This window comes from Lindgomyces ingoldianus (assembly GCF_010093535.1).
Source record: "Lindgomyces ingoldianus strain ATCC 200398 unplaced genomic scaffold BDR25scaffold_29, whole genome shotgun sequence".
NCBI classification, from domain to species: Eukaryota; Fungi; Ascomycota; class Dothideomycetes; order Pleosporales; family Lindgomycetaceae; genus Lindgomyces; species Lindgomyces ingoldianus.
The window spans coordinates 53312-65393 of record NW_022985190.1 but is presented as its reverse complement, the minus strand read 5'-3'; the positions used below and the strand labels follow the sequence as shown (position 1 = coordinate 65393).

Genomic DNA, 12082 nt, shown 5'->3' with positions numbered 1-12082 from the left:
TGAACCGGCGAGCGCTAGAAGGGTACGAGAAGGAGCTAGGTGTACATCACCCACGTACGCTAACAAGCGTGGGAAACCTAGCGAACATACTGCGGTACCAGGGGAAGTACGACGAAGCAGAGAAGCTACACCGGCGAGCCCTATAGGGAGAGAAAAGAGGCCCAGAAAGGGCCATACACATTGAATTCCGTTTACGACCTGGCGTACCTTCTACATAAGCAGAAGCGGTATAAGGAGGCGACAGAGCTATACCAGCGAGCGTGCAATGGTTTCGAACATATACTCGGCTCTCACCACCCAAGAATTATTGCGTATCTCAACCATTATACCACCACGCAACAAGAAGCAAAACAAAGCTATCGCCTCCAGTGAGCAGTGGAACGAACAGCAAAAAGGTGATCACTCTAGGTGTGACTAAATGGACTATTACGAAGAGGGTATTTGAAGCGGAGGCAGCCTGGAGTATATTTTATTCTAAATATGTGAGCTGGATCCCGGCGCATCGAAGATCGATTTCCAGCTTCTGCTTATATTTCGGCTCTTTACGAGCAGGAATGCAATCGCAATAACTTTGTGTACCAAAGAATATAAGTTTAGAGACATTGCTTTTGGCGCCATGCCTTTCGGCTCATCATAGGTTAAAGATCACACGATAGGAGTTTCTTACGTAGCAAAGCATTCAAATCCCTGCAATGCACTAATATTAACTATCTCTAGCGTGGTACTCTCTTCTTTTGAAGTATAGTTCCTGACGACACTGTAAGAAACGGCGCGTTCCATTTGTGTTTTTTCCTGGTCGGATTCTCGGAGACAATGCAACCTATAGCATTCGGGCTCATTTGTGGTCTTAGGCTCTGGTAACGCCCTTTGCCAAGTCTGACTTATATGCTTAATTTGGCCTTTATCATGTCGACAGAGCTGGCTGTGACGAATATTTCATTCTGGATTTGTGGCATGGTTTGTGGCATGGTTTGTGGCATGGTTTGTGGCATGGTTTGTGGGATGATTTGTATCTTACGGCCAGGAGGCTCAGCGTATATCTCCTTGTTTTTCAAACTTCGAAGGTCTGCGATTCCAACTGTCACACATGATACTGTTAGGACTAACGTCCTCGTAGTAAGGACTAACTCTTCCCTGTACACTATATAATCACCTGGGCTGCCCAGACCTTACACCATCACTCAATTCACCCTAATTGACTATCCTCGACCCCCTACCTGCCTTTGCGAGAGGTCCTATAAACGGTTGTGAGGCAGTATGCAAAATTTCCTGAAGGTAGATAAAGGGGTCGAGGATAAGGTTGAGCTGAATCAGGTGGCGAGAATCAAATCAGGTGAATTGAGTGATGGTAGTCCTAATGGGGAAGGCGCTAATCCTAATAAACGGCTAGAGCGGTGCACGGATGCGCATCACGTGCGACGCTAAAGGCGTTATGGAACTGCTCGATGGACTTTCGCTACCCTTAATCTCAAGAGGAGATCTGCGAACCTGTACCGTTGTGGCTCTAACCGAACCGGAAACCCCTCATCAATGTAGTCTCTGTATTCTACTTAGAGATTTCCGGTGAATTCCCCGAACTTTTGGGTTGGCCTATGGTATACTAGGATCGATACAGCTTGAAAGATTGATATTTGGATTTTAAAGAGTCGCCAATCTGTTTGGAAACATCTTGGAATTGGTGTTATCGACCTCAGTGGATATCCTAGAGATATCAATGGTCATTTTCTGTGCTTCGGGGAATGGTGGTTTGTTGCCATGAGTCATATTTGCTATTAATTCCGGTTCCCTAGGATTCGTACATCCAGGTGAAGATTGAGAGCTGGTGCGAGGCACCACTGCGTGTTCAGCAAGTCTGAGAAAGGCCAAAGATCTCATGTAACACCGCCGACTATCCATTTCGAGGTCCCGCGCTTTCAAGGGGAGTGTTCTGCAATCATGAGCCCCAGTAATGGCTCTTTTAAACCCCCCAAAAGTCTCCAGAAGTCACGACCCCTCCCTTCTTTTGTAGCAAAAATGGTTATGAATCATGCTGACGAGAAAGAAGAGAAGTGGTGAGTGAGAGTTCCAACACACCCATAGACTTTGGGATCTTTCGAGCTTTCCCTTGACTGGGGAAGGGGATTATATCGTCCATTCTCAACCCTAGGTTGTGGTTTCAGCGCAGCTAGTTGGAGCATAAAAAACATCTCATTTCTCTGCTCCTGGCTGCTTTCTCCACACAGTTCTCTCATCATTCTCTAAAAATCAGTGTTGTGCTTTGTCGAACTCCAAACTAGCTCATACTGACAAATTGTTCTCATTTTTATTCCCATTCGAGCTCTTTAATGCAAATCCCCATGACATCTTCTCGCTGTAGTTTTGCTGCTCCTGCTACATCGTCCAGCCGAGGCAAGTTCGACTTCGTTTGCCCCATCTATTCTAAATCTGGGATTTTTTGAGACGCGGCTCAGGCTCCGAAGGTTGTCCAGCAACCATGTCTGCGTTTGCATTTTTAAAGTTAAAAGGCCTCGAGATAAGGAGAACAATTTCGGCAGTGCACATGGTTACTTTCTTGAACCCATTCAATTTCTGACTCGGCTCCCATCAACATGAAAGTGGGATCATGAGGCTTTTATTCCTACGCGGCCGCATGTTAATACCAACTCATGAAGGTGAGTATCGCAGCCTTTTATAAACCAGCGAAAAATGTTGTGGGGACGAAGAGAAAAACTTGTCGGACGTCGAAAATTTAAATTGTGCGTGATCGGATTAAACGGTTCAGAGCCTGGGGACCTCTGCACTCGATTTGATTCGAGAGTGCCATGCTAGACTAGTACCAGTTCTGTACCTTCATAATCTGGCCTCGCTAGTTTCTGCTTAACAAAGCTAGACACACATAACAGACTCAATTGCTGGCTGTGAGTAGTCCTTGATTTCAGTGTGATGTCTTTGAGCTTCGACGCGATACTAACAGGATATGCAGAGGTGCTCCAAGCGCTTCGGCAGAGAACCGTGCGGTCCCCATGGTGTGAAGGCTTTTTGTCCGTTAGATCGGCCCTGCGGCTCCAACATCCATTAGGTATATAAATTTTATAGCGTAAGCAAAATCCAGAACACTTAAACAGATATATCGCCATTTTTTGTCCTTAAAGTGCTTGTATTGTGGAAGGAAATGGAGTGTGTGGATTGGCATTATATAACTACGCCCTCGAGCATCGATACACGATTGAATAAGGCGAGAGAGGGTGGGACTATGCTGTTCCGTGGCAATTGGAGGGATATAGATGAGAATCATGAGTTATTACAAGGTATGGGTGATTGGGAATTTCGATAGTGAAGCCTATTGACTGTGGGAATAGCGCATAAACCTATAAAATACACCACAATCTTCTTGATTATATCTTTTACTGAAACCTCTCTTGAACGGCAAATATTAGAGAAGTTATCCATCATGTTTGCGGTTGAAAAGAACACAAACCTGGACGTACCTACATCTATTCTAACTTCCAACGCTGTAACGACGGATACGGCAATCTAAGATTGGCGTGCGTAATGGTGGTACGTTTACTCGGTCGGGAGTGTTGCATACCACCATCCTTCAATCCAGACTTTACATCACACCGCTCATGTCGAGCCTCTCCCTCTTCCACACGTCACGTTATCCACCTTCTTTATATTTCGGATTTTCGAAGAGGTCACCACGTCGGTTTTCTTATATGGGCAGGGAATGTTAATTTGCTCATGAAGCACAACCGGGTAGCAGGTCAAACAGTCTTTGAGTTCCCGGTACCGAGAATAGGCGCCACTTTATGAAAAGCGCTGAGGTCTAGGAATTGTGGGCTTACATACTTTCCGGCGGTTTAGCTTAAAGAGAGTAACTAGTTTGAATTGGCAATATGAATGCTTCGTGCATATATTTTCTCCTCATTCTTCACAGCTCTTGTTCTTCAATGATGTCTCCGATGGGACCAGGTATCTTGCCTACCAGTTTGCGGTTTTTATCACACCTCCATCCGCTACCTCCGCTACTGGAGGCTGTAGTCAAACAGAGGGCTCAGATGAGGGAAGGCGTATTCGTTGGGAGAAATGGGGGGTGAAGTTGACGAGGGTGATGACAATTCGAGAATGTTTGGTAGAGTCGAATGAATTGAGCAGAGACCATAACAATTTGTGAGGAGTTGGAGAGAGGACGATTGACATCAATCTCTCCTGCGTGGAACAATATCCCAGATGGCATTTTCGGTGAAGGTGTGGTAATAATCACCACAATTGAGATTTATATACTACTCAAGAGCTGAGGTCGGAGAGGCCATTGGGTAGAGGTGGCGTCTATAGTTCTCCTGGCGGTAGTTCCCTCCATGTTGGTGATAACCCCATCTCGATGTTCAATGACCATGGAATGAGGGAATACCAAGGGAGTGCACTGATTCCGAAAGTACTAGCCGCCCCGATGCAATTGAGCCTCTCTAAAGTATCAGAGTTCCCACTGGACTACCGGAGTTCCTCCTGGAGTACCGGGAGAAGATTTGGAAAGAAGTCGGGATGACAGGGGCTAACTTTAACAGTCTGCGAGGGTCTTCATTTCCTAAAAGGAGGTTCCGAAAATGATTCCATAGTGGGAATGGACCGGCTGCGAATAGTAGTATTCCCAAGAAGGCCAGACTGCAGATAACTAAGATCCCTAAGTAACCCCGCGGAAATGCAGCAAACTGTTAACAGTCAGTAAGTCGACGCCCAATGCCGGTGGGGATGCCGAGCCGATAGTCAAGACAGCTGTCCTCATTGCTCGGCCGCGGACTGCGGCGTTCTGATGAAAGGTGCGAGTATTTGTGTGCATGATGCTATATCAGTAATCATAAGAAATCTCCAGTGCCAAGCTAATGCAAGGGTCCAGATTACTCAAAGGCCAAAACACCATGGAAGCGAACACGACGGGGGGAGCGAAGTATGAGGGGCAGCAGTTTGGAATCATCGAGCTATCGAAAAATCGCGGATCTGGATATGTCAGCCTCAATTTCTAAGCTTGTTGCTGGAAAGGGAAAATAGAGATTCCAAAACCGGCATCATAGCTAGAGATGCGGAGATATCCCATAGTGCTGTTAGTGGTGTCATGAAGAAGTGGAAGGAGATATAAAGACTTTGGTACTCATGGCTAGAGGGATATTAACTCAACTCATCAAAATCATCCTCATATCCATTAATCACAACATCCGAACGACGCCAAGAAGCGCCAATCTCAACAACCACCAAGTTCTTTAGGTCAACATGAAATTCAAGACTGTTACCACGCAGTTCCTTACCCTCCTAAGTGGAGAGAAGGTCTTCTGGCGCGAAGCTGGCTCCGTCCACTCACCCACTGTCCTCCTACTCCACGGCTTCCCTTCGTCCTCCCACCAATTCCGCAACTTAATTCCCCTCCTAGAACCAAATTACCGAGTCATTGCCCCAGATCTACCCGGTTTCGGCTTCACAGAAGTTCCGTCTAACTACACCTACACCTTCGACAACCTCTTCAATACAATTGACACCTTCCTGGAGAAAATTCCCAAGCCACCTTCCAAATACACCCTCTACATCTTCGACTACGGCGCCCCAGTCGGTCTCCGCCTCGCCCTCAAGCATCCCGAGAAGGTCCAAGCCATCGTCACCCAGAGCGGAAACGCGTACGTCGACGGTATGGGCGACTTCTGGAACCCGATCCGCGCGCTGTGGGCCAACAACTCGCAAGAAAACCGGGACGCACTACTCCCCTTCCTCACGCTGGCCGGAACGAAGTCGCAATACGACAACGGTGTCGCGGATCCCAGCCGTCTCGACCCGGCTTCCTATACCCTTGATCAAGCTTTACTCGATCGTCCTGGAAACAAGGAAATCCAGATTAACCTATTTTACGATTATCAGAATAACGTGAAATTATACCCGAAGTTCCAGGAGTACTTTAGGAAGAGTCAGATCCCGTTGTTGGCGTGTTGGGGCGAGCATGATATTTTTTTCATCGCACCAGGAGCGACGGCGTATAAGAGGGATTTGCCGAATGCGGAGATTAAATTCTTAGATGCTGGGCATTTTGCGACGGAGAGTAATCCTAAGCAGATTGCAGAGTTGATGATAGAGTTTTTGAAGAAGAATGAGATCAGTTGAGAGAGATATCGATTGAGGAATTAATAGAAATCAAGTAGTACATAAGACACTTATCAGACGATCATTCAGAAGGAGCTAATGAAAGTGCGAGTTATATGGTGGCCCGAGATAGGATTTTTACTGACTGTGATGGTTTTGAGTGAGGCGAAACGAAGATGGAGATGGATGAGTCCAACTACATCTGTAATGCTGTCGGCGAAAGTGAGCGCCAAGCCCGATGACTAGGGCTGCCTACTAGACCCTAGGGTGTAGAAAAGCGACAACTTTTCGACAATTTTCGAAGCCAAGATTTCAGAGCTCAATCAGCCGTGAACCACCACCCCTCCCCCCCCACCTACTAGAGAAAATCTTAGTTTGAGTAATAGCTCTGTCTTTTCTGACCCCCTTGCGATTCGAAGCGGTTGCGTCTCCCCACCGCAGAGGGTTCTTTTCGCGGGCGGAGCGGGGGAACCTGAGGAGCAGTCACGATGCCTAAGAAAGCGATGTATGGCTGCAATCAAGCCTCCTGTGGCTCACAAATGCTGATTTCTTCTCAGCGATGCTCGAATACCGGCATTGATTCGAAATGGGGCTCAGGTACGAATGCGCGCATACATTGTAACACCCGAAACACAAATACAAATTCATGGTTTCTAGGAGAAAAAGCGAAGCTTCTTCGTCATCGTCGGCGACCGCCAGAAAGATGTCATTGTCAATCTATACCACATCTTGCTCAATGTAGATGTGAAATTGAACAAGTCGGTGCTTTGGGCATACAAGAACAAATTGCTCGGCTTCTCAAGGTGGGCAATAGGAGACATGTACTTGACTCGCGGCTTGATACTAACTTTCGCAGTCACCGAAGAAAGCGTGAGAAGAAAATAAAGAGTGAAATCAAACGAGGAATCCGCGATGTCGACACCGAAGACCCTTTCGAGCTATTCGTCTCCACCCAGAACATCCGATACGTATACTACAAGGAGACGGAGAAGATTTTGGGAAACACATACGGCATGTGCATATTGCAAGACTTCGAAGCCATAACACCGAATCTGCTTGCAAGGACAATAGAGACGGTGGAAGGAGGTGGACTGGTGCTTTTGCTCCTCAAGGGAATGAACAGCTTAAAGCAGCTATATACTTTGTCCATGGACATTCACTCGAGATACCGGACGGAAGCACATAGTGATGTCGTGGCTAGATTCAACGAGCGGTTTATCTTGTCGCTTGGGAAGTGCGAGTCGTGTCTGGTGGTGGACGATGAGCTGAATGTTCTTCCAATATCTGGGGGAAAGCATGTCAAACAACTACCGCCTCTAGACCCCGAAACAGATGGCAAGGCGCCGAAGGCGAAAGAACTGGAAGAAATCAAAGAGTCGTTGGCAGACTCCCCGCCTGTTGGGGACTTGATCAAGCTGGCCAAGACCGTGGACCAGGCGAAAGCGCTGCTTACATTCGTTGAAGCGATTGCGGAGAAAACTCTTCAAAGTACAGTGACGTTGACAGCCGCTCGTGGTCGAGGAAAGTCTGCCGCACTAGGTGTGGCAGTGGCAGCAGCCATCGCACATGGGTACAGCAACATCTTTATCACCTCACCTAGTCCTGAGAACCTGAAGACCCTGTTTGAGTTTGTCTTCAAAGGCTTTGATGCTTTAGGATACACGGACCACCAAGACTACACAATCATGCAGTCAACAAATCCAGACTTCAACAAAGCGATCGTACGGGTGAACGTGCACCGGCAACATCGACAGACGATACAGTACATTCAGCCACAGGACGCTTACACCCTAGGCCAAGCTGAGCTAGTAGTCATTGATGAAGCCGCAGCGATTCCACTACCACTAGTCAGGAAACTAATGGGTCCATACCTGGTATTTATGGCTTCGACAATCAACGGCTACGAAGGTACTGGGCGATCGCTCTCTCTGAAGCTCATTCAACAGCTTCGCGAACAATCTCGTGGCCGAGCCGTTAATGGCACAAACCATGTGATAGATCGGTCCAATGGGAAAGAGTCGAAAGATGGCACGGAACCTTTTATGACCGGCCGTTCACTGCGAGAAATAACACTCTCAGAACCTATCCGATACGCTCAAGGGGATGGCGTAGAACGATGGCTAAACGACGTCCTTTGTCTAGATGCAACACTCCCTCGATCAAAACCCAACACGCAAGGGTGCCCGCACCCGTCCGAATGCCAGCTTCTTCACGTTAACCGCGATACCCTATTCTCGTTCAACCCCGCCGCAGAAAAATTCCTACAGAAGATGATGGCGCTATACGTTGCCAGCCACTACAAGAACTCTCCGAATGACCTCCAGCTCATGTCCGACGCTCCAGCACACCAGCTCTTCGTTCTCGTCCCCCCTGTCACAGAGGATAACAAACTCCCAGAACCCCTGTGTGTTATTCAAGTCGCACTTGAAGGTCAAATTAGCAAAGAGAGTGTCCTCAGTAGTCTTAGTCGTGGTGTCCGTGCTGGGGGTGACCTAATACCGTGGATCGTCTCCCAGCAGTTTCAAGATGAAAATTTTGCAGGTTTGTCTGGCGCACGTGTTGTGCGGATAGCGACAAACCCAGATTACACAAACATGGGCTACGGGTCGCGGGCACTAGAACTCCTTGTTGATTTTTACGACGGCAAGCTTGCCAGTCTTTCTGAATCCGAGCCACATGAGCTAGAAGAGATGCGAAGGGTGACCGAGGAAGAACTAGAGAATGCCACCTTGCTGAAAGACGAAGTGAAAGTCAGGGAGGCGAAAGATATGCCGCCACTCTTTGCTCGCCTCTCAGAACTCAGAGCTGTTCAGCTCGATTATGTCGGTGTATCATACGGCCTCACCCCTCCCCTCCATAAGTTCTGGAAACGCGCATCCTTTGTGCCAGTCTACCTCCGCCAGACTCCCAACGAACTTACAGGCGAGCATACATGCGTTATGCTCCGCTCTCTTGAAACAACGTCTTCGGACGGTAGCTGGGTAGGCGCTTTCGCCAAGGATTTCCAGCATCGCTTCCTATCCCTACTATCCTACCAATTCCGAACCTTCGCCTCTGTAACCGCACTCTCGATCGATGAATCCGCATCCGCAGGCTCGAAACTCGACGTTGATCTCACACCTAAACCCCTACGAAAAACAGAACTTGACGACTTGTTCAGTCCTTTCGATCTCAAGCGCCTCGACTCGTATGCAAACAACATGCTCGACTACCACGTCATCCTGGACATGTTGCCTTCCATCGCAACACTCTACTTCACTGGAAGGCTAAAATCGAAGGTCAAACTGAGTGGCGTGCAAACCGCGCTCCTCCTTGCCATCGGCCTCCAACGGAAAGAATTCTCAGATCTGGAGAAAGAGCTGGGATTGAATATAAGCCAACTCATGGCAATGTTTGTGAAAGTTGTGAGGAAGGTGTCGATGGCTTTCAGGAGTGTAGTCGAAGGAGCGGTTGAGGAGACTATGCCTGAAGCGATAGAGACTGAGGAGAATAGGGTTGATGGCGGTGGCGAGGGAGAGGGGGATAGGGTTCGGAGATTTAAGCCACTGGAGAAGGATCTGGATGAGGAGTTGAAGGAAGGTGGGGATGAAATTGATAGAGAGGAGAGGGAGAGAGCGAAGAGCTTGATCGATGCGTTGCCCCTGGATCGGTGAGTATGATGCAATTCCACACTACACAACAAGTCCCAGAACCCACGATTCAATTCCTTTCCATGCCGCGATCCAATCTGCTGACGCCCTATCCCTCCACAGGTATGAAATCACAGCCGGTGGCACCGACTGGGCAGACGCGGAACGGCAGATCCGTAGTGCAGCAGCCAAAGACGGAGGTGCGAAAGCCATGACGGTCAGTGTGAAGGCGGGAAAAGAGAAGAAGAGGAAAGCGGGTGCTGCGGTGGAGGAGGCATATAGAGAAGCGGAACAGCTTAAAGAGGGTGGGAAGAAGAAGAAAAGCAAGTTTGGGAAAGGAGGGAGATAGTGGGGGGAATTGGTGGATAAATTGGGGTTGGAGGGGGAGAGGTGGGGTGACGGGTTTGGGTGTGTGATGGTAAATCAAATGAAAGAGTAAACAACTTTCCATACTTCATGTTGTGCAGTCCTGCATTTCTGCATATTGTCAACTCAAAAGCTGGCAGATTTGGGTTGTATGGGACTGACCGAATCAGGCGTCCGACGAGCATCATAACTATACCCTCCTCCCGGTGTCACGAAACACCGGGATTGCTGAAGCAAACCTCGCGTAGTCTAACTTGTAAGCATCTCAGGATCTGCTTACATATCTTTTTCACCGCACTATGTTTAATGCGTCCTGCAGCTTCTGCTTCATATTCATCACTCTTCTTAACTGAGAACTACACACGTGTGGCCATCCTCTGGTTTAATTTCCGTGGAGGACTCGTTAATCCCGCGACTAAATTATTTACTACACTAACATTATTGTCCTTCTATTCCTTTTTTTGATAGTAAAAGAGGTTTGCCTCAGGCATGAAATCGTAGTATAACTAGTGCTAGGAAGTTATGATAAACAATGTGTGTGACGTAGAAAGCAAGTTCGCGAGGTAGGCAGGTACTAGGGTATATTAATTTCTCCTAGATAGTGCGACATGCCCTGCGTCCAGAAATAAGACATAGGGGCTACCTCGCGGGAACGGCCAACTGGCGCAAACTTGCTCGAACCCCACGCTACACCTTCGTACACGCGATTTGCGGCAGTAAAAAGGAATACTTCGTAATCACAGTTCAAGATCGCAACCCTGCGGCCGGAGCGGGTCAGCCGTCCTTCCTGCTTGCTGTAGCGAAATCAAATGGCAAGTTATTCTTATTAGTGCCAACGCGGCCGTCCGTCAATGCACCCGGCTGTACAGTACTGCAGTACATGAATTTTAGTACTGGTTAGTAAGGATAGTGGTTGCTAGTATAGTAACTGTATGTGAGGCCCTGTTACTAGCCATTTATGGTAGTCTGTATAGATTTTAGGTGAAATAGAGGTGTCTGCGTGGCTGCAGGAGGTGCAGAGGGCTTAGAGGGCGCGGACGGCCTTAGGGAAGCCAGAAATTAATGCAGATTGTGAAAATCCTGCATGTTTCATTAGCATTTTGTTAATAAACTGCACAAAACTGCAATCCAACCCCCTTTAGGCACCATATAATGTGACTTTCTTAGTACGGTACCCGCAAGCCTTGAGCCTCTTAGCGCATTACCACCTCTTAGGCCTTAGGCAGTCGATTTGACTCTAAGAAGGCGCCTGCTCACTATCCTGTCGCGTTTTACACAGAACAATTAGGGCTATAGAGCTACAAAAGAACTAGCTGCGTAATAAGGTAGTAAACAAAAAGCTAACTAAGTTGACAGAGTACACTAAAACAGTAGGGAATGTATCTTAAGAAGAGGATTAAATTCCCTCTGCTCTTACTAATCTTTCTTAATTAGGTTGCACACTCTGTGAACAACCTGCTGTACTCTGTATGGTACGGTGCGGTCTATTATTTCACTCGTTACAGAGTACCGCTAGTTACTCTCCCTCATCTACTCAGTTAGTATAGTTAGTACGTACAAGAAAGTTAACTAGTACAGTGCACCGTACAACCTCAAAACTGCTCCACTACGTACAGATGGCCGCGCTGCTCATCACTGTTATGTAACACCAGTACGCATGCTCAGCGACTTAGCCTGTTCTGCATGTACATTAACTTTATATTCTGCAAATAAAATAAGCATTAGGTTTATATTTCCGCGTTTTCCTTTCGCCACTTGTTAAGAGCCTCAAGAGAAGATTCTGTGTGAGGGTGCTGAGGGCCAAGGATCTGCTTCTGTAGCTTAAAGCACTTTTCCATCAATAAGATAGCTTCTCCATTCCGGCTTTGGCACTTCTGCGTGTGTGCTATGTTAGCCATGATAGTCAGCGTATCTGGATGCTCCTCCCCAAGCACCCTCTTTCTCGTCTCCATCACTTGCACCTCCAGCTCTTCGGCCTCCTTCCACCG

At 47.7% G+C, this 12082-nt stretch overlaps 6 protein-coding genes across 6 annotated transcripts in view; 4 read left to right on the top strand and 2 right to left on the bottom strand.

The window, feature by feature from the left end:
• The window catches only part of BDR25DRAFT_344807 (TPR-like protein), a 3279-nt gene extending 2635 nt beyond the window's left edge, over nucleotides 1-644 (top strand). The window contains exon 3 of the mRNA XM_033693979.1: nucleotides 40-644. Within this exon, the coding sequence (XP_033544224.1) occupies nucleotides 40-146 (107 nt within the window). The 3' untranslated portion in view covers nucleotides 147-644. The remainder of the gene's footprint in view (nucleotides 1-39) is intronic.
• Nucleotides 645-2237: 1593 nt separating this feature from the next.
• BDR25DRAFT_358487 (uncharacterized protein) lies at nucleotides 2238-3116 on the bottom strand (the record flags this gene model as incomplete). Its single annotated transcript, XM_033695958.1, has 7 exons — nucleotides 2238-2295; nucleotides 2342-2370; nucleotides 2400-2477; nucleotides 2524-2572; nucleotides 2644-2779; nucleotides 2828-3036; nucleotides 3097-3116. The coding sequence occupies 7 exons, from the start codon at nucleotides 3114-3116 to the stop codon at nucleotides 2238-2240; spliced, it is 579 nt and encodes a 192-aa protein (XP_033544223.1).
• A 35-nt stretch (nucleotides 3117-3151) lies between these two features.
• Nucleotides 3152-3809, top strand: BDR25DRAFT_358486 (uncharacterized protein; the record flags this gene model as incomplete). The annotated part of the gene is made up of 4 exons (XM_033695957.1): nucleotides 3152-3287; nucleotides 3339-3463; nucleotides 3519-3681; nucleotides 3760-3809. The coding sequence occupies 4 exons, from the start codon at nucleotides 3152-3154 to the stop codon at nucleotides 3807-3809; spliced, it is 474 nt and encodes a 157-aa protein (XP_033544222.1).
• Nucleotides 3810-5244: 1435 nt separating this feature from the next.
• On the top strand, nucleotides 5245-6239 carry BDR25DRAFT_335860 (putative hydrolase; the record flags this gene model as incomplete). The annotated part of the gene is made up of 1 exon (XM_033693054.1): nucleotides 5245-6239. The coding sequence occupies one exon, from the start codon at nucleotides 5245-5247 to the stop codon at nucleotides 6118-6120; it is 876 nt and encodes a 291-aa protein (XP_033544221.1). The 3' UTR covers nucleotides 6121-6239.
• A 165-nt stretch (nucleotides 6240-6404) lies between these two features.
• BDR25DRAFT_291756 (N-acetyltransferas-like protein) lies at nucleotides 6405-10077 on the top strand (the record flags this gene model as incomplete). The annotated part of the gene is made up of 5 exons (XM_033688611.1): nucleotides 6405-6604; nucleotides 6657-6696; nucleotides 6757-6902; nucleotides 6956-9748; nucleotides 9852-10077. Exons 1-5 carry the CDS (start codon nucleotides 6588-6590, stop codon nucleotides 10075-10077), a joined length of 3222 nt encoding a protein of 1073 aa, XP_033544220.1. The 5' UTR covers nucleotides 6405-6587.
• A 1695-nt stretch (nucleotides 10078-11772) lies between these two features.
• Nucleotides 11773-12082, bottom strand: part of BDR25DRAFT_62141 (FabD/lysophospholipase-like protein) — a 4979-nt gene continuing 4669 nt past the window's right edge. Inside the window, exon 6 of the mRNA XM_033698834.1 lies at nucleotides 11773-12082. This exon is cut by the window's right edge and continues 14 nt beyond it. Within this exon, the coding sequence (XP_033544219.1) occupies nucleotides 11822-12082 (261 nt within the window). The 3' untranslated portion in view covers nucleotides 11773-11821.